General features: G+C 37.1%; 1 protein-coding gene across 3 annotated transcripts in view; it reads left to right on the top strand.

The window, feature by feature from the left end:
- Positions 1–20263, top strand: part of LOC764762 (interleukin enhancer-binding factor 2) — a 62592-nt gene that overhangs the window by 26106 nt on the left and 16223 nt on the right. For 2 of the 3 annotated variants that reach the window (XM_031000319.1, XM_031000320.1), the window contains one exon: positions 8900–9058. In XM_031000319.1, coding sequence (XP_030856179.1) covers positions 8900–9057 — 158 coding nt within the window. In that variant the 3' untranslated portion in view covers position 9058. Of the gene's footprint in view, positions 1–8482; positions 8593–8899; positions 9059–20263 lie in introns of those variants that run through there. The other variant, XM_031000321.1, reaches the window with a different exon arrangement.

The raw sequence follows: 20263 nt of genomic DNA, 5'->3' as shown, positions 1-20263 counted from the left end.
ATTCATAGAATGTGTGCACACATTTGCATCTTTGTTTTCTCTACTTGTGCCTTGCATTATAGTCTACATTTTGAATTTCTTTTAGTGTCCCATCATAAGAAAATTGTTAACAGTCATCGTTGCAATATTCTTCAAAGACTATCACACATCTGGCACAATCTTTTTCTATCCCATATGCCATCTTTTCTGAACTAAAGTTTTTACAAGACCTTAACCTAACCTTACCTTCATGGAGCTTCCTTTCAAGAGTGTTTCAAATTTTTCAACAGTGTATGATTAATACAATTTCATGGACTTCATGAGGTTTTCTTATATAATTTATTTTGATCTATAAAAACAAAAGAGGGTACAGTGTATCTGTTAGTTTTTGCTTCATTTTGCACATGTTCAAAACTTCAATACAAAAGCAGTATTCTCTTAGTTGTATTGATTATTCAATACATAGGTACATGTATATTAATCTTGAAATTGTAAGTCTGATCCATCAATCTACTGGTAATCACATCTTCTGTTGAGATCCAGAAGGGCATTAACTCGTATCATTCAACACTACAGAGCTAATGCCCTTCTGGCACTCAACAGACAATTGTGGAGAGTCGCTCGGATACTCCATGCTACCCATAGAAGAGATGATGAATTGATCATGGAGCATACTTTGTATAAGCCTTTATAAATGTCCATAAATTGTGCTTCACAATGAAAAATCATTTGAGGGCATAATTTCTCATTAAGTGACAATTGAAAAGTCTGACCTTGATTTTGTCTTTTTGTTGCCGTCTGTCCTTTTAGGGACCTAGTAATCATTTGACTAATTAACTAATTGCTCCACCAGGTGAGAAAGAGTGCTGCCTAGTGTGTAGGCTGAATGAAAAAAGTAGGCCTAATCACTTCACGCACCTGGTGTAGTATAGTAATCTTCAGGATTCGTAATGTTACTACTTTTCATATCCTTAAGCCATATCTGATGAGAATACAACTTTGTGTAAATGGAAAGCTGAATGAGCGTTTAATACAAGTATAAAGGAATACAAATAATTATCTCTTTCAGTTGTGCACAAAATCAAATTAGAACCTCATTTTCCTCATCCCTCCAAATTGATCCAATATTGATATTATTATAATCCATAGCTTACATTAAAGCAAGGCTCAAAATATGCGGGGGCGACGGGCGATTCGCCCCCGTGAGCTACAAAATCGCCGCCGTCAGATTGCTTACAAGGGCGATTGCAAAATTAGAAATCGCCCCCGTGGAATTACAAAATAATGATTATCTTTTCTGTTATAACTTTCACACAATATTGAGTTTCAAACCTTAAATCAATAAAATGGAACTAAGTAAGGCTGCGACGGGTATTCGAATGCTCGAGTACCTGCACGGTCGACAACTACTCGGGTACCATTTCTCGTACCTGAGTATTCGGCCGCAAAAAAAAAAAAAAAAAAAAAAACTTTCCAGGCCGACGCTTACCGGTGCCAGGGACAGCGGCAACCGCTGGCATGGTACCGTCGGCAAAAATGTTCCCCAACTCGAGCACTATCAAACTCACCACTCAGAAACTGGGACCAAACGTCCAGATTTCTGTTTGGACTCGGAGGACAATGGATTATTCTGCCATCTTTGGTTTTTAAAACAGAGAATGTCATCACAGGATGAAAGTCAGTAACGATATGTAACTTGTAAAGTTGTAAGAGGGAAAATGCTGACTTAAATAAATGATAATGATGATAAAGCAAAGAATTTAGGAGTATCGTGAGTACTAATTCAATGGGAATTGTATAAAAAAAAAAGAGCCCCTGTCATTACTAAAATAGCCCCCGTGAGAAGGCTCAAAATCAATTTGAGGCTTGCTTAAAAGCCCTCCATTGCTATATCATTCATCTATTTCATTTTTCACTTTCGACTGAGTCATTAGTATTATACCAGTGTAATCAGCTTGAAGAGAGTTATTCAAAGTCTCTGAATTCAAAACTTGCCAGTTTACCTCTTCTGTTTGGTGATATTGTAAACAATGCATTTGAATTAAAAAAATTGTGTTTCTATCTAAGTCATATTTTATATTTTATGTTTTCTTTTGAAATAATAGATAATCAGCTCTTGAGATAAAAGATGCATCTTTATTCTGCCCTTTGACCTTCCAGAGATGTTCTATGTCTACATCCTCATCTGCTTGTAGACTGACAGTGTAGAATAGATGTAGGGTATGCTCAAACTGTCAAACATGAGTAGTAATACATGAAGTCAAATTTCCATTGATGTTTGTCTTCTCATTGCAGAAATACATGTATGTAATCAGATTTTTTCTTTCTAGAATTTTCCAAATCATATGATATGTTTTGGAGCCAAAAAGGTGTTAACTCATACATTTTACCACAGACCTAACTTCCTTCTTGCTCTGAATAGACAATGTTACAAATAACAAAAAATATATTCCTGATGGCAGGTAGCAATTATGATGATGACATTAACAAAAAATGTAATTAGTAAAGTGGATCAGAAACTGCCTTCTTCCAATGTCAAATCAAACAAATAAATACTCAAGTTGGCAAGGTCAAAATTACCATTTTGAAACATAAATTGCATACCGGTACTGGATAGATCCATTGTTGCCTTGGAATATGATTTAATTATTTAGATAAAACCATTTAGATAAAACAATTACCTTGAAATATAATTTAATTATTTAGATAAAACCATTTAGACAGAACAATTACCTATATAACTTTGGATCAACCATGAACTTTGTATTTGATTGTTTGTATAAATTTTATAATTCATTAGGCCTGTCTTAATATTGAAAATGGAACGGAAATATAGGTATTTTGAAGGGCAGACATTATTAAACATAGCCTCAGGTTTTATAGTGTTATTCCCAAATTACACTAATCTGTCTGATCAGTCCAGACGTGGAGAGACTGACAATTTGCAAAGAAAATGAGCGCCTATCGTCCCTTATTACTCCACCATTGTAGGCCTACATAGTTAATCTAAAAGCTTTCAGAGTTACATTTTAACAGAACTGATCCATGTGCCATGAAAGCTTTAATGAATAAATTTAATGCCCATCGATATCCGGCAAATTGTGTTAATTATGTTTGGATGGTATTAAGAAGGAAAAAATTACCTGTAAATTCAACCTAAGGCTGTGTTTGGCAGGTAATTCTCCTGTCACCTGCAGTACGAGTATTTTTCCTTCTTAATACTGCACTCAACTGTCTGATTTCACTGGCAGTTTTATTGTATTCATGGTTGGGTCCAGAGCTAGAATGGAATGAGAAGTATGTACTTGATCCGCAGCTAAATTCATGCTACCTAATAACCTAACAAACTTACAGATGTCAGAACACTTCAAATCTCCTATACATACATATGTTTGTCCATGGTTTGAGCCATGACTTTTCCAGTGCTTTCTAGTACTGGTAGCATACAGCATTTCTACGAGGGTACATTCCTCATTGAGTAGAATGGATAACTTTCTTAAAGGGAACCAAAACTATTGTAAAGATTATAAGATTTGAATGAAATCAGTGAAAATTTGAACAACATCGGGTAAGGAATAGGGAAGTTACATCTTTTTGAAATAACTTGTCACCAGAGTCTCACGTCCTTTGTCAGCTCAGAATCCTTACCAGGAAGATCTTTGAGCTGACAAAGGACGTGAGACTGACTGGACTCATCCAGACGTTGCTGTCCAATCGGCGATATTTTGTGGTTCTCAATGGGAATCGCAGCAGATGGCGCAGACAGAAAAATGGCCTACCACAAGGAAGTGTGCTCGCACCGTTACTCTTTAACGTGTACACGAATGACCAACCGATCCACCCAAACACCAGGAGCTTCCTCTACGCCGATGATCTCTGCATCGCCACCCAGAACCAGTCTTTTGTGAAGTTGGAGGAGTCCCTCAGTGATGCCCTGGCCGGTCTCATCCCATACTATGCGACCAACCACCTGAGAGCTAACCCTGATAAAACTCAGATAAGCGCATTCCACCTCAAGAACAGGGATGCCAACCATCAACTAAGGATCAGCTGGTATGGGAAAAGGCTGAAGCACACTCCCAACCCAGTCTACTTAGGCGTCACACTCGATCGCTCCCTTACCTACAAGAACCACATTGCCAACACAAAGGCAAAAGTTGGAGCCCGCAACAGCATCCTCAAGAAGCTAGCCAACACCAACTGGGGGACTGATGCCAGAACAATCCGGACGACAGCCCTCGCGCTTTGCTTCTCTGCTGCGGAGTATGCATCACCAGTATGGAGTAGGTCGGCCCATGCACCCAAGATTGACCCAGCTCTAAATTCAGCTTGTGGAGCGATCACTGGATGCCTAAGGCCAACTAAAGTAGAAGACATCTACCTGCTCTGCGGTATTGCCCCTCCACACGTCAGAAGGTTGGTCTTGTCCCAGAAAGAAAAGGACAAACAAGAAAACAATCCACTCCACCCACTCTTCGAACAACAGCCAGTGGGCAAGCGGCTCAAATCCAGACACAGCTTTCTGCACTCGGTAGAGCCTCTTAATACTAGCCCTCACAACCAAAGGATGACTTTGTGGTCTAACCACCTTCAGACAACTCCACATAAACTCTTCCTCAGCCCGAAGGAATCCCTCGCAACCGGCTCCAGTGAGACTTGGCCTACCTGGCTTAGCCTCAACCGCCTAAGAACTGGCTACGGTCGATGCAGAGTCCTAATGCAGAGGTGGGGTCTAGGAGACGAACAAACGGCATGTGAATGCGGCCAGGAACAGACAATGGAACACCTGCTAGTCTGCCCACTCCTGCCAGAGCCATGCACCCAAGATGACCTGGAAGCCGTTAATTGCCGTGCCAAAGCCTGTGTGGACCACTGGACGGGACTTGTGTAGTGACTCGATAAGAAGAAGAAGACCAGAGGGCGATATTTGATTTCATGACATCATTTATGGACATCTCTCCAGGCCTTCTGACCATAAAATTACACAATTTTTTCAATTTCTTCGAATTCATTTGTGTTCCTGATCCGGCTTCATAAAATGTCAAGTAGAATATCATTCTGCATACTTTATCTTGTATTCAGGGAAGTAGAGTACATCTCAGTCACAAGAAAGAAGTCAACAAAACATGAAATTCGAAATACAAAAGGCATGGAAGTTGTCCATAAATCATGATGTTACCAAATTAAATATTGACCTTTAGTCCCAACTTTTTAAAAAAGCTTTTCACTTCATTATTCCTTGCCTGATTTAGTTCAATTTTTCACTAATTTTGTTGAAATTTTAAAAACTTTACAATGAAATTAGCTTGGTATGAAGGTTTTGTCTCTCTTTTGAAGAAAATCCACCAGCCTTGCCATGTTGCTATGTTGCTCTGCACTGGAACGTTCCCCCAAGCGTGTCAAGAAGTCTGGACAGTGCGAGGGAATAAACTGACAATAATCCCGTTCATATTAGATTTTGGATACAGGCTGAGTAATGAATATGATAGGGGTACCTGGCTTATTCTTTGTTTTCTCTAACAATAACTTTCTTTCTGTGTATCTGTATCTGTCTTTGTCTCTCTCTCTCTCTCTCTCTCTCTCTCTCTCCTTTCCCATGCTTGTTGCCTCTAATAAGCCCCATTCTGTAATGCCATGGCTATCTTCATACAATGCATTTGCGAGCATTTCATTTGACTTTATTAATGACTTCATTGCCACAAAATCAAATTCTCTTTTGCCCTGAATGGTTGGTAAACAATAAGTTCTTCCTTGGAGGCATTTTCATTGTAATCCTGCTGGAGATGAACTTCGTATTGATAAAGGCTAGGGTCAGGGTAAGTCAATAATGGTCAATTTATCCTCAATCAGTCTTATTGCAGAGGCTTACCCACTTGCCTGCACGGACGGCACGATGTAATACTCGATGATATTTGATTTCATCGTAGCGACTTTGGTCCTAAGCTCTGGCTTCTGGTGTTTACCCCTCTGTGGCTATACCTTCATCATCTCACTGACCGAGACTCCTCAGTGGCTGGCTCTTCATTTATCGTCAAGGGCGTATCCAGATGGGGGGGGGGGCGACAGAGAAGTGTACCCCCCTCCCTCCCCCTGCACGCCCCATTATGAAATTACACCTCGCCTCCTCAATCTGATAATCCTGGATCTGTGATTTGATCTCCTCGGTGGGTGTATTGATCCCCTTGAATGCCATAATTAGGTGGGAGGTCTGCCTCTTCTATATTTCTATTCAACCCCATTCTTTAAGGTGGAATTGGGCACTGAGCTCTTCAGAGTGTAGAAAATGTTAGAAAGCCGAGATGGATGTAGCACTGAACTACTCTTACAATTTCACTGTATAGAGTAAAAGAACTTTGGAAAGGGGAACACATCAACACGAAACAACATATACATGTAGATGGTTAGAAAAAATTTCTTTGAGAAATTCCAAGTGGAGCATTTATGAACAAAACTGTCTTTTCCTTTTCTTTCCTTCTCACTAGCTAATCTGTCTGATCAGTTGAGACGTGAAGAGACTGTAAATTAAAGGTATAGATCAGTTCTGGTCATGCGATTGCATTTTGAAAGAAACATTTCGGAATCGATCAGAAAGGTTGATCATCTAGCATCTAAGTATATTGGTGTGTACTGCAAGGATCTGGGGTCATCAAAATGATAAGAAATTTGGACAAGTCTTGGTAAAGTTACAAGTACTGTACACAGAAAGATGTATATGGGACTACGCGATATCTATCCAGTCTGGATAGATATGATAATTTACCAAATATATCAATTAGTAGGCGGTTTTCCGGCAAAATTTGTATCATCACGTATTAATAAAAACATATTCTTTCACATGATTGGTAATAAGATCATTTCACTTTTTGAGGGGGGGGGGGGGGCGTTTCCAAAACTGGTCTATACCTTTAAACAGCCCCCAACTTTCCACCATTTGAAGATCTGCATCTGATCCTATGTCTGACAGTGAGCTCTCATTGAATGTCTCTTATTGCTGACTGTCTCATTACTTCCTTACTGATTAATGATCAGTACCCCAGCCCAGCCACTCTGATGAGACTGACACCAGTCCAATTAGAGACCAAAGAAAATGTCACATTACCCTGAATGGCCAATATTTTGTTGGTTATCAGTCGGTCTGGAGTCGGTCTAACTAGTTGTCTGAGGTATTGGAGCCTTTAGACCTAGCAGCAGTCTGGGCATCAGGAGGTAGATAGAGGGTGGTCATATTCAATCTAATGGGATCCCCATTTGAAACAAAGCAATGACTTGCACTGGAGCAGCTTTCTTTTTGGGGGAACATAGTGGCTATTGCTGGCTATGCTTCATGCCCTGTATTCAATAATGATTGAGATTTAGTGAACAATGACGTAAATTGACTTTAAGTTCTCTGAGGCACCTTCCTGTAACTAGGTACAGATGATCAAAATGTCACGATAGATCCTCAAATAAAACTATTTCACAGTCAATACAATTTTTCAGTTGTTGCTATGTCAGGCCCCTATCATGAAATGTTATTTAGGGAATCAAGTTGCACATAAAGTTCTTAATTTTGAATTATAAGCATGAAATATTAAGATGTTCTGGCCTCTCACAAGGGCAGTTGGGAAACATAATGTCCTCACAAAATTTGCACCCAGATAGACTATTTGTTTTGGTAGATTAATCACCACTTCAAATAAAGGAGTATTCTGAGACAGTTTGCATAAAAGTTTCTGAAGTATTGAAAATGATTCAAGATTGGAGTATCGTTTCTATATGCTTAACATCTTTGGATTCTTTGAAGCACACAATGTTTACTCACTCTCCTTTTCTCCCCGAGGAGAGCATTTCTGACCAGCTTCATTTTACAGGCTCATACAAAGTGGACCAAATCAACTGTTATTACATTTACAGCCTACCCAATAGGGCCCATACTCATTCATACACCCGGGTGGAAGAAAGCAATTAAAATGCCTTGTTTCAGGACAAAAGTGTTCAAATTACATGTAATCCTGCATTATGTTGATTAGGGAAGAAAAATGTAATATTTGTATGCTACTATTGCTGTTCAAGTCTTCTGTCCTTTATCTAGTTTCATAAGAGTTTGACAATAGTATGAACCCAGATTATTTGTGTGGGTTTGATCTTGTTTTGTTCTACTTTCCAAAGGCATACCCTCTCAGAAGTCCTTGTGGGATAGGATTCTAGTGACTCCCACCCAGTATTCATTCATACACATGGGTGGAAGAAAGCCATATAGATTAAAATGGCTTAAGGATAAATACGTGTCAAAGGGTAGCTAGAACCCACACTGTCCATTTTGTATCAATTATTCGCTCAAATTAATCCCACGCTATGTTGATTTGTGAAGAAAATGTAATATTTGTATGCCACCTATGCTGCTCGAGTCTTCTGTCCTTTATCTAGTTTCATAAGAGTTTGCCCATAGTATGAACCCAGATTATTTGTGTGGGTTTGACATACATCCACACTAACAATGTTGTTTTTGTTCTACTTTCCGTAGGCATCGCCTCTCAGATGTCCGTGTGGGATGGGATCGTAGTGACTCCTACCCAGTACCCATTCATACACATGGGTGGAGGAAGCAATATAGATTAAAATGGTGTTAGGACAAAAGTGTTGTCAAAGGATAAGTTAGAATTAGTTAGAACCCACACTGTCCATTAGAGACTTCGGTGGTTAGCGCTTTATAAGTAACGTTTTTATTATTATTATTATTATTTTGTATCAATTATTAACTCAAATTACATGTAATCCTGCGCTTTGTTGATTTGGAGGAATAAATATAATATATGCTGCTCATGTCTTCTGTCCTTTATCTAGTTTCATAAGAGTTTGCCCATAGTATGAACCCAGATTATGTGTGTGGGTTTGACATATATCAACACTAACAATGTTGTTTTTGTTCGTCTTTCTGTAGGCATCGCCTCTCAGATGTCCGTGTGGGATGGGATTGTAGTGACTCCTAGTGAGAAGGCTTACGAGGCTCCGGTAGAGAACAAGGAGGAAGAACAAGACGGAGAAGAGGCTGATGAGGAGGAAGGAGAAGATGCTCCGATGGAAGCCCAGGACCCGTAAGGTGAGTGTCTCGTGAGCTGTCACCCAAAGTAAAATATTTTATTGCAGTTTTAATCTCTTTTAGTGCAACATCTTCATACATAATAAGGATTTTTTTTTTTAATTAAGCAAGGAATAGCAAAAGAAAGTTAAAAAAACGCCACAAAAAAAAACAATACCAAAATGTGAGAAGCCTTAGCCACTTACTAAAAATTAAGTAAAAAAATGTAAAGCAACCTACTACCTAAAATTCATGTTAGGAGTACACAAAGCGACTGACATCAATATATTTTTTTTAATGAATTTAATATTGATTAAGAAAAACTCAAAGAATTTACTACGATAACATAAGAAAAGGAGAGAGCAATTTACTATAAATGATACAAATTTTTACAAAGGAACCAATTTATTAAGTAATAATCATACATATATTTTTTTAATCTACCACAATATAAAAATTCATACTTTGTTAATTTACTTTGTCATTATAAAGTACAAAGAATGATTTCTAAAAAGCACAATGAAGACGGAAACAAAACTTATTGTTTTGTTGATTTTTTTTCTTTTTTTCCAGTATGTGCGTTAGATTTGAAATGTGTTGTTTATATTGTCATAAGTTGGGTCAGGGGGGCTTTCATAATTGATCGGAAGATCTCAGCTAAGACCTTGTGATATCTCTTGAGCTGTATCCCTTCTTCACCTGTCAAGATTGCCTGGATCACTTTTATAAGGACAAAAGAAGAGAATAATCAGATGTGCATACCTAAGTAGGGGAAATCAGGATCAAGGCAGATTTGTACCAGGCCGTTGAATGACACATTTGGTCTCCCTATTTTTATCTCTGTTGATATAAACTCTCACCCCAATCTCAATTGCTTCATCGATAAATGTTCTTCTTTTCTGTTTCCTTCTATTCATTTTGATGTGATTTTTCGAGAATTTCCAGATGATAGTGTCTATTTTTCTTGTGTGGTGGATATACAAGAAGTCAATGTTGTGATTATTGCTATTATCAGTCATGAACTCCAGATTCCTTAACCCTTACTGTACTGGGCTATTTCGAGCACTCTCTGACTGGGGGGGGGGGGGGGGGGGGGGGGGCTGGGAGGCCCCCCCATGATCTTGGCCGTCGAATGTCCGATGAACGCGAACATTTGCATGTTTGTAGATATTTACATAAGGAACAAGATGGTATAATTAGTTTTTTCCTAATATGCAAATTTTTGTCGTTATAGCCTAATTAATTATGCAAAAAAGCTAATTTTATGCATTTTACAGAAAACTCTACATATTTGTCTGTAGACTCGTGAAGAATCTTGAAAATGTATCGAATAAATGTTTCCTTCATGTCAAATTCATGAGGTTTCATTATTTTTATGATATTTGAAAATGCATAGGTTAATTTGCATAAATTATGAATACGCATTCATGAATATCAAATCTGGAAATATAATGAGGGAACTAGAATCATTACATAGATTGTCAGACTCCACTTTTTGAATGTTGAAACTCATTATTCATATGAAACTTCTTTTCTATAAACACAAAATAGTTATTTGATGTAATTAATAATGATAATTTATGCAAATTTAATGCGATTTTCAACTTTTATTTTCTTATGTATTTGATTGTTTTTTATTTCTTATTATATCTATTGTTTTATTTCTAATGTATCCTTTTGTTCTGTAATACAACAAGTTACTTTGAGAAACATATAAAAGCAATTTGATTTCAATTCATATCTTCACAATTCTGCTTGTACATGAATATATGCAATTATAGCACTTTTTTGATGACATGCGCATACTAATTGTTATGTAGCACCTTACAGGTATATCCGATTTCAAAGAAAATGGTATCAAAATGTGCGTAAGACTTGAGGAAAAAAAGTCATGAAACAACAATTCAAAATTCTGAGCGGTTGCGGCGCGATCTCCGAAAATGTCAGGTTTAAAAGATATAGACAGGTAGTGGTAAAATTATGGTTCAATGTTTAGATATTGCCTTCTGAGGTTTAGATGGCAATACTTCATGCAAAAAATAGAGTTTTTTTATTTTACCGAAATGATGATTTAAATCTTTGCCATTTAAAAAAGAAAATGAAATTTTCGATATAGGGGAAAACCCCAAGATGTGATAATTCGGTGCTGTGCCTTGAGACAATATTGAATCGATATCAGATTTCAGTTTGAGCCTATTCAGGATTTCATGGTTTAAATTCATTAAAAATATATTCTTTCGTACACGGTATTCTTCTTAAAGGTATTATGTCCCATTTGCAGGGCAAAAAATGAAAAGGTTAAATTTAAACAGCATTTGAAAGATTAAACTACTTTAGAACTTCCCTAAAAACAAAAAATGTCTTTGTGTCGGAAAATAAAGACTATTGATGAATTGAATTTAGCAAGCGCGCTCGTTTTATCAAAAAGACTGATATTCAGACCCTTGTACCCAATGGTCATACGTTTTGTGCTGTGCATAGACTCGATCAGTTTTAATTTTTGCCATTTCAAGAAGTGGGTTATTGATGTAGGAAAAAAATGCTCATAAACCTTTACGGCTCATGTTATGTATGTTATTACCAAAAGAAAGAAGAAGTCAGTTGGTTACCCAATAGTGTCTGACAGTGTACTCTAGAAAGTAAACAGGTTTCCTTGCATGATTTGAATACTAGGACACTGCTCACATTTAATTTCACAGATAGGACCCCCCCCCCCCCCGCAAAAAAAAAGCCCCCGTAAACCATCTCACTGAGGCTCTTTTAGTAACGACAGGGACTCTTTTTTTTTTTAAATACAAATTTTCATTGAATTGGTACCCATTTATTTAAGTCGGCATTTTCCCTCGTACAACTTTACAAGTTACAGGGGGTTACTGACTATCATCCTGTGATGACATTCTCTCCATTTCTTCCTGTTCTGCACATTCCTCCTCTTCATTCAGAGCAACCTTATTGTATTCCTTTTTTAGTCTTTACCATGCATATCCTTCCACAACATCTTTGGTCTTCCTCTTCTTCTCAATATGCTCTTATACTAACCATTGCGGCTCTAGCTCCAGCAGATATGGCGTGGCAGCGTCCAAACTGGTACTACCAGTGCTGTATAGCTGCTGCTGACGGCCGCACTGCACTGCGAGCTTCCGTTGATTGTATAGGTAAAACTCAGAGAGATGTGGAGATAGCGCCATCTTGGGCCAACAAGCGTACATTAGTTTACAATATGGCGGCCACTGATAGATTCGAGCTAGAAATCCTGCACGCTAATCTTACTTCCGTAGTTCCTTTTCATTGATTTAAGGTTTGAAACTCATTATTGTGTTAAAGTTTTTATAAGAAAAGATAATCTTTATTTTATAATTCCATGGGGGCGATTTTGCAAACGCCCCGGCGCCCCTGTGTATTTTGAGCCTTGGATAGGACATACGTGACAACGGTGACATATTCATAATTCCTGCAAAGTTCTACAGAATTTGATGTTGGCTGCAAAAGGGATACACTACCTTTAAAGCATGCTTAACACATCAACTGCAACTGTACACGGTCAAATTAAATTAAAATCTTGTTAGACTCAGTACAGCAGGTGTTTCGAAGAAAAGAACAGGTGAATTAGACCATAATTGTGTTTGCATTTGTTTTTCAGTGGACGATTTACCTAATTTTTCTTACGACCTAAATCTTGAAAGTTGAAACGGAGAACATAGGATTGATCACATAATCAAAAATAGGGCCTACGTGTTATGTGACGTACTACGTACATGTGGCCTACATTTCTATTTTGTGTGTTGGGTCTTCGCTGGATTGCTCATGCATCGAGTGTCATAATCCGTCCAGATGAAAATAAAACTTAAAATCAATGGATGATGAATAAAAAATGAGTGAAGCTGATTCAAAGAGGTGCTTATAAATGTCACTGTCTTTAATATGTTTAGTGAATGGATTTAACCAGTCCTTCTCCAGGCTATTCTCTGTCTTAAATAGAAATGCTTTTTTTTTTTCCCTGAGCCAAGTTTTAACTCGGCCTCAAAGCATACATGTAGGCAATGTGGAATAAAGACTTTAGAATGTGTTGTATGGCATTATATAAATGCCATTATATGCAATAATGTAATTTGATTTTAAAATTGTTTAAATGAAAATTAACTGTTTTTTCCTAAGTCTAATGAAACATACCTCAATTAAACCCTTCATGGATGTCTGCTGTTCCATCATACATTTTTAACATGATATTAAAATCCTCTCCATATAACTCGATCCAGCTTGCATTAAAAATGTCTTTTCTTTGCTTATGTAACTCTATCTACTTGTTTTCCTTCGGAATTACAATGGCTGCAGGCACAGTCCTTCGTATTGATTTCAAATTCATGACTCTCAGATGCTGCCACATCGTGCCCCCTATAATCAGTACTAGTCATTAGGGAAGCGGGTGTGAGAACTGGACTCTTGCACAGGAGGCAAAACACAGAGATAGAGACTGTAAATTAGCGCCATGGGACTTATAATTTTTCACTCGGCCATATTTAGTCAGATCGGGTATCTGCGTTTTAATCTTCACACCACATTGTTGTCCAGTTGATTAGGTTGTAAGATAAAAGACGGGAAATGAAAGAAAAGTCTCCTACAATGCCAAATTAAAAACTGCAGGAATGGACAATATGTTCTTTCCTTTTTTTTTTTTTTACTCCTCCAAATGATTTTAATTGAATCAAGAAATACTTTGAATTGGTAGTATTGTTTTCTCCCCCCCCCCCCCCAAAAAAAAAAACACAACACACATACACAACAACAAACAAGAAAACTAAAATGTCAGACAATGATTTCTCTTCTCTGTTTCTTGTAGACAGTTCTGAAACCATTTTCTAAACATAATATGATGGTAAGCATTATGAGACAGGCAGATTTTCCTTACAAATCAAGTGTGCAGTAAATCTTTGATGCACAAAACTTTTTGTAGGAGTAATATCCTATTGTAGATGGCTGCCCCAATCTTGCTAAATTATTCATTCCCATTGATAAATGAAAACCAATTTGGACTGCATTATTCATAAGTAGTCTGCCCAATATGAGGATATGAGTTGAAGTAAACACACATCCATTTGGCATTCCAGAGAAGCCAGATAGTGGGTAACCTTTTTTGCGTCCTGCTATTCATCATCTAAGCACTGATTTACTTTAGTACTACCGACGCTTGATTAGCGAAATTAGGCTTAGAGTTTTATATTTATTATCATTTCCGAAAGGGCAGTCCTACTTCTTGGTAGTGGCATGCACTTTATTATATTTGAAAGGGTTCCTTTTGGCCGAAGGATGCAGGCATCCACTTACATGAAATGATGCATGGCCTCGAGCTGACTTTTAGATGTACAGTATAGTATATTAAAGATAAAGTTGAGTTCTGGTCATGCGATCGCATTGTGAAAAAAACAGTCTGGAATCGATCAGAAAAGGTTGATTATTTAGCATATAAGTATTCATGTATATTGCAAGGTTCTGGAATCATCAAAATGATAAGAAATCTGGCCATGTCTTGGTAAAGTTAAAAGCACTGTACACAGAAGGATGTATATGGGACTACACAAACACGCGGCCTAAAAATCCGTCCTGATTTTTACGACTTTACATGCCATATTTATAATATGAAGGTATTTGAAGAGCCATGCTTTTCAGGGAAGATGTTTTATCTGATGTTCTTCCACCCTTGCATAATAACAATGATAACTTACACAAATAATTTTTCACCTCTTCCCAGAACTCGACCTTCTCTTTAAGTCTAACATGCTCTGTAACAGATGCTTTGTGTCCGAAGTACACTCTGCATAGCATGTTAAACTATTTAACAATTTTTCAATATGTGTCTAATTTATTTATTTATTTGATGAACAATGAAGAGTTCATTGCTGGTTTTCAGAACCAGAGTAAAAACAATGCTTAAATCTATGTTTTTTGTTGGTTGTAAAACGAGTTACAAGTTACTGTAAACAAATACAATGAACTTGAATGAATTAGAGGTTGACATGTAGTGCAGATACATGTACAGTAATGGAAAAAAAGGGAGATGACAAAAATGAAATGGAAAGAAAAATTGAAATGGATGTGATAAAGGAATGATTGATGACGTTCAAGGAATTGATAGCCTGACAAGATGAATCGTCTGATAAAAAAAAAGAAGAACAAAGTGTCAGGTGCGCCCTGTGGCTAGGTAACCTGTATCCATACATTGAGAACTAACGTATTCATGACTTGACTCAACATGGGTCTATAGGCAAAATGACCCCCTCTAAATCAGAATGTCCCCCAATTATCAGCCCATATTCAATTAGGAGTGTACAAGACCCCGGCGCGTTGTCGGTATCTTTAAAACGGCACCGTTAAACAAGAGTGAACGTCCAGCTCCTCTGACGTATAGCATCAACTTGTGACGAAATTTTCCTACATGTATTTATTAAAGATTTAAGTCTTTCTGCTCAATATTCAAACAGTGCTGTGAAAGGAATAACTAAAAAGACTCAAAAGATGCCATAACATTTTGTTTGAGTAGCTTTGCCTGTCACATAAAAGTAATTAGCAAATGCAATGATTAAATGGTAACATCTAGATTGAAATCCTCATCATCCTATTTCATTCATGTCTTTTCCCAAATTCTATTTTGTTTTGCCTTGGATTTATTTAGTATACTGTATTCTTTAGTTAAAATGATTGATATTAATGATTAATTACCTAGATACAAATGATGCATATATCCCTAAGAAAAGCTTATAGGTGCCACATTGGATAATAAAATGATTTATGACATCCCTGTTATATCCCTTACTCCTGAGGTATATTGAATATTCCATGCATTTTTAAGATATCAGAGATTTTGGTTTGATATTTCTGTCTCAATGTATTTGATATTGTAATCAGATTTTGTAAATGATAGTGTTTCAAAGCTAATAATATACAGGTAGTTTTAGAAATGGTGAAAGATTAGTTACAAGCTAACTTAATCCACATACAGTATCCGAGCACTGACCATTTCACAAAACTTGTCATCAGTGACAAATGACAGTTTTTTGTTATAAGCTAGCGAAATCCTTGGTTCTGATTGGTTATCAGCAGATTGGTCACTGATTTTTGTCATTTGTCATAGAAGAAAAAGGCTTTGTGAAACGGGTCCCTGGACATGAAATCTGCGCTAGTACACATCTACATGATTATGACCAAATAAGGATGCTAAATTTTTTAGTCATTTTAAATATCATAATTATTACTGCTATTTCTTTTTTAACAAGAAATTTCTAGTGCACATAATGGAATCAGTAAGGATAAAATCAATGAATAGCACTGGATAGCACTGGACATGTTTGCATGCTATACACTTGACAGTGATTGACCAATCATTATATTATATTCTATGAGAGAGTTGTATACATTCAAATATCTCATTACTGCAGGAAAAGAAACAGTAGTTTTAGATACCTAATTCAAACAAATAATTTCTGTTGACTCATTCATCCACACCCAACCGCCCCCCCCCCCACACACGCACAAAAAGAGAGGGGTTTTAGGGCTCTTGCAGAATGGTCCTCCTGTCTGCAATGTATTGATTACTGATTTGATTAGTTTTAGATACACAGATGTGTAGAGCATAGTGTTTACATGGGGATCAGATACTGGCAAGAAATGATGAATGTAAATAAATGTTGCATTGAGAAGTGTTTCCAATTCTTCCTCATTAAAATTCATGTCAAGAGAGATAATGGATTGTGCCATTGGCATTTGAGCAAGAGAGGCTACTCTTGAAACATTCTACACCACATTCATATTCATGCATGTCTGAAAATTTCAGTTCTCCTTTTAGCTCCGTGGAAATTATTTGAGGCTGTCCTTTTGAAAGTACCGTGAGAATTGTGTGACATAGCCTACTTTATGCCTAGTTCACACCGACGCCGAATGTCGCGCTTTAAATCGGCGATCAATTCGGCGGCAAATCGTAACAAAGCTTAATTAAAGCGTAAAGACCGTAATAGAGCGTGAGAAAGCTTTGAGCAATTCGGGACATTCGGCAAGAGTGCCAAAAATTTAAACTCTGTTAAGCTTTCCTATGCTTTGAGCAAAACTTTGATAAGCTTTGTGACGCTTTGATAAGCTTTAATACGCTCTCCCCGCTTTACGCAATTCGTGACAGATTGCCTCAAATTTTTAAACAGTTTAAAAAATTTTGGCGCTCTTGCCGAATGTCCCGAATTGCTCAAAGCTTTCTCACGCTCTATTACGGTCTTTACGCTTTAATTAAGCTTTGTTACGCTTTGCCGCCGCTTTGCTCGCCGATTGAATGCGCCATCAATTCGGCGTCGGTGTGAACTTAGCATTAGTTGACTAAAATGAATACCGGTAGATGACAATGGAATTTATTTGGTAAATATAACTTGATGCTCTCAATTCCATTCTACATTTTCTAGATATAGTTGCACAGAAAGATTTATAGCCTTGAAGTTACTACAGTAAAAAAAAAAAACATAAATCTTTTATAATTTAATTTGAGGGGAAATGTTTCTTTCTATTATGTTCTTTAAGTTGTCTGGTGGCTTGTGGCGCTGCTTCACTGCCATTTCAAACATAACCAACATACATTTTTACGCAAGAGTTGATATAATTCCATCCGATTTGTGCGATTCTAATAAGATGCTAACGGCTTATGTCCACATATAATCCCTTGTTTGGAGAATACCCGGTACAGAAGGGAAATTCCCATCGGAGATGTTGATTACATGGCCGGTAGAACATTACAGGATGATGCGGTCCATGGAGAGAGGGAGGTGCCTCTGGGAATTAGATGATGGTGTGCTCATAACAAGATAAATGATGTTTATATGTCATTGTATACTTTGTAGAGGCGTAGTATGTAACCTTGTCCACATATAACGTTCCATAATTGAAAATACATGGGAAAAACAACTCCTGATTAGTAAAAAAGCTGGAAAGTGGCTATTTGTGTGAGGGCGCGTTCATGCTTGATTTTGAAGGCAGAATGAGCGATTTGTAACGCTCATCGTAAACGCTCATCGTAATCGCAGTTCCACGGTGCACTGTTCATGCTCACTTCTCCAGGCAATTCTCCTTGGGTGGCCTTCAGCTGGATTCGCAAACCTATGTGCGCATGCTACGTAGACCCACTAGAGGTCAGTGCATTGACCCCATTTAAACGCGTTTACAAATTGTAAACGCATCTTTTTGTGAGTTTACGATCGGCGATCGTGATCGCCGTTTTTCGGTGATTCTACAAAAGTGAGCATGAACGCAATCGTGTTTTAAACTAAACGCGTAACAGATGCCTGATCCTGGCCGTCAAAATCAAGCATGAACGCGCCCTAATATACACATGTTCATCAACTGTTCGATTTTATGTGACACTCATTCATGGGTTTTCATGAACCTCGGTGAACTACATTCATCTACTTGATAACTCAAGGTGAAAGCAGGTGTTGGTTTTATCCATAGTAAAGCAGTTATCATTAAAAAGTAATCTATGAATAGTGTGACCTCAGCTCTGCCCTGAAGGTTTCATTCCAATGTCGATCCTTTAATATAGTTTTTTTACAAGGAAAAAACATTGTGAAAGGGAAGACCATACTTTTACTGGTATCTACAATGTTCATAGATGGGCATTTGTTAGATAACTCCTTCAAGAATCAATGTGGGATCAGCTGGATAATCCCCGATCCCACTCCCTAACATTTTATTCTGAAATTCAAAATGTTTTATTTATTTTGAGACTCATCAGAGGTAGTATAATGTTTTGTAAATTGTACTATCAGGGACGATCAAATCCATGAGTTATGGGATCGGGTGGCTAATCCACAATTCCCACAACCCCTAACAGACAAATGTTTTAGTCAGAAATGCCAAATTGTTTATTATTTTGAGATTTATCAGAGGAAGTGAAATGTTTTTGTAAATTGTACTTCCAGGGACGATAATATCCATGAGTTATTCATTATTGCAAGAATAATATTCTAAATAAATTATTTGTTATTGCAAGAATAAGATTTGAAATGAGATGATCGTGGTGTATATTTTGAAAATATGAATATTGGCACTTATTGTTTCTATGAAATAAAAAAATAAAAAAATTGTGCCATTTCAAAATGAATAGCCTATTGGATGGTGTCCTACTTTGGTAGAATATAGAAATTAAATAAATCTAATCTAATTACCTGTTTAAGCTCAATTTATCATTGATATTATTTGGCTGACACTTTTGCATTTTGCATCTTTGAATGCTCTTTGTATTACATTTTACGTGTATATCGCGGCCTTTGTACATGTAAGTTTCAATAAAAATGGACTGATTATTTTGGCATTGATTACGGTTGAACTTTACTATTCAAGGAATTTTATTGTTCTAAGCAATTTGCAGATTACCATGCACACAGTTGGTTTCAAATTCATTGCAATCCATTTCATGAATCAAGTAGGCAGCGATTATGCATGAATGGCTGACAAATTGGAGGTGTTTTGGATTTCTAATTTTTAAATGTTGATGCATTTGACATGTCCTCAAGATGATCCAACCTTTTTACATAATTATTTTGAAGCCTTCCATTATTTGTTGGTCATTAATGAAGGCAGTGGATGTGGAATAAAAAGATGAATAATAATAATAATAGGCATTTCTATAGCGCCGTCTATCTAGAAATTCTATTTCGAGGCGCATTTATTATTACCCCGGCTTTAGCCTAGCTGCCACTACAGCGTTCCAGCATTTAAAGGAATTAATTCCTGAAACACAAAAACAAACAAAGAAATGGAGATAGTGGCAAATTGATAACAATTTGTTGTTTTGCACAGAGTAACATAATTCTTAAAATATTTTGCCTTTTCTTTCATAACACATTCAGCTACTTAGCAGAACTCAACATGTCTTAAAACATGAAACTCAATGCCATGCATCTTGATTGTAGAATACAATACGTGGCACTGGAAGGAAATGAAATTCATACTACGGTATCCTGTAGAGTTACATGTAAGCCCATTATTTCTTAGAAGTGCCATTACATTACAAGGTTTACCTGATATCAAATGTCTCTCAAAGGCTTTTGAATTCTTTGGGATAGCTACTTAGCTAGGACATCATGAGAAAATAGCTGAGAAAGGCATCAGATTTAGAAGGAAATACATTTCATAATTGCAATAAAGTAAATGTAAGGAAACCTAAAATCAGTCAATTTTTAAATTAGGTAATGGGAG

Source organism: Strongylocentrotus purpuratus, unplaced genomic scaffold (assembly GCF_000002235.5).
Source record: "Strongylocentrotus purpuratus isolate Spur 01 unplaced genomic scaffold, Spur_5.0 spur5_scaffold_6, whole genome shotgun sequence".
Lineage (NCBI taxonomy): Eukaryota > Metazoa > Echinodermata > Echinoidea > Camarodonta > Strongylocentrotidae > Strongylocentrotus > Strongylocentrotus purpuratus.
Note: the sequence above shows the minus strand (reverse complement) of the source record. Positions and strands in the feature narration are given on the sequence as shown.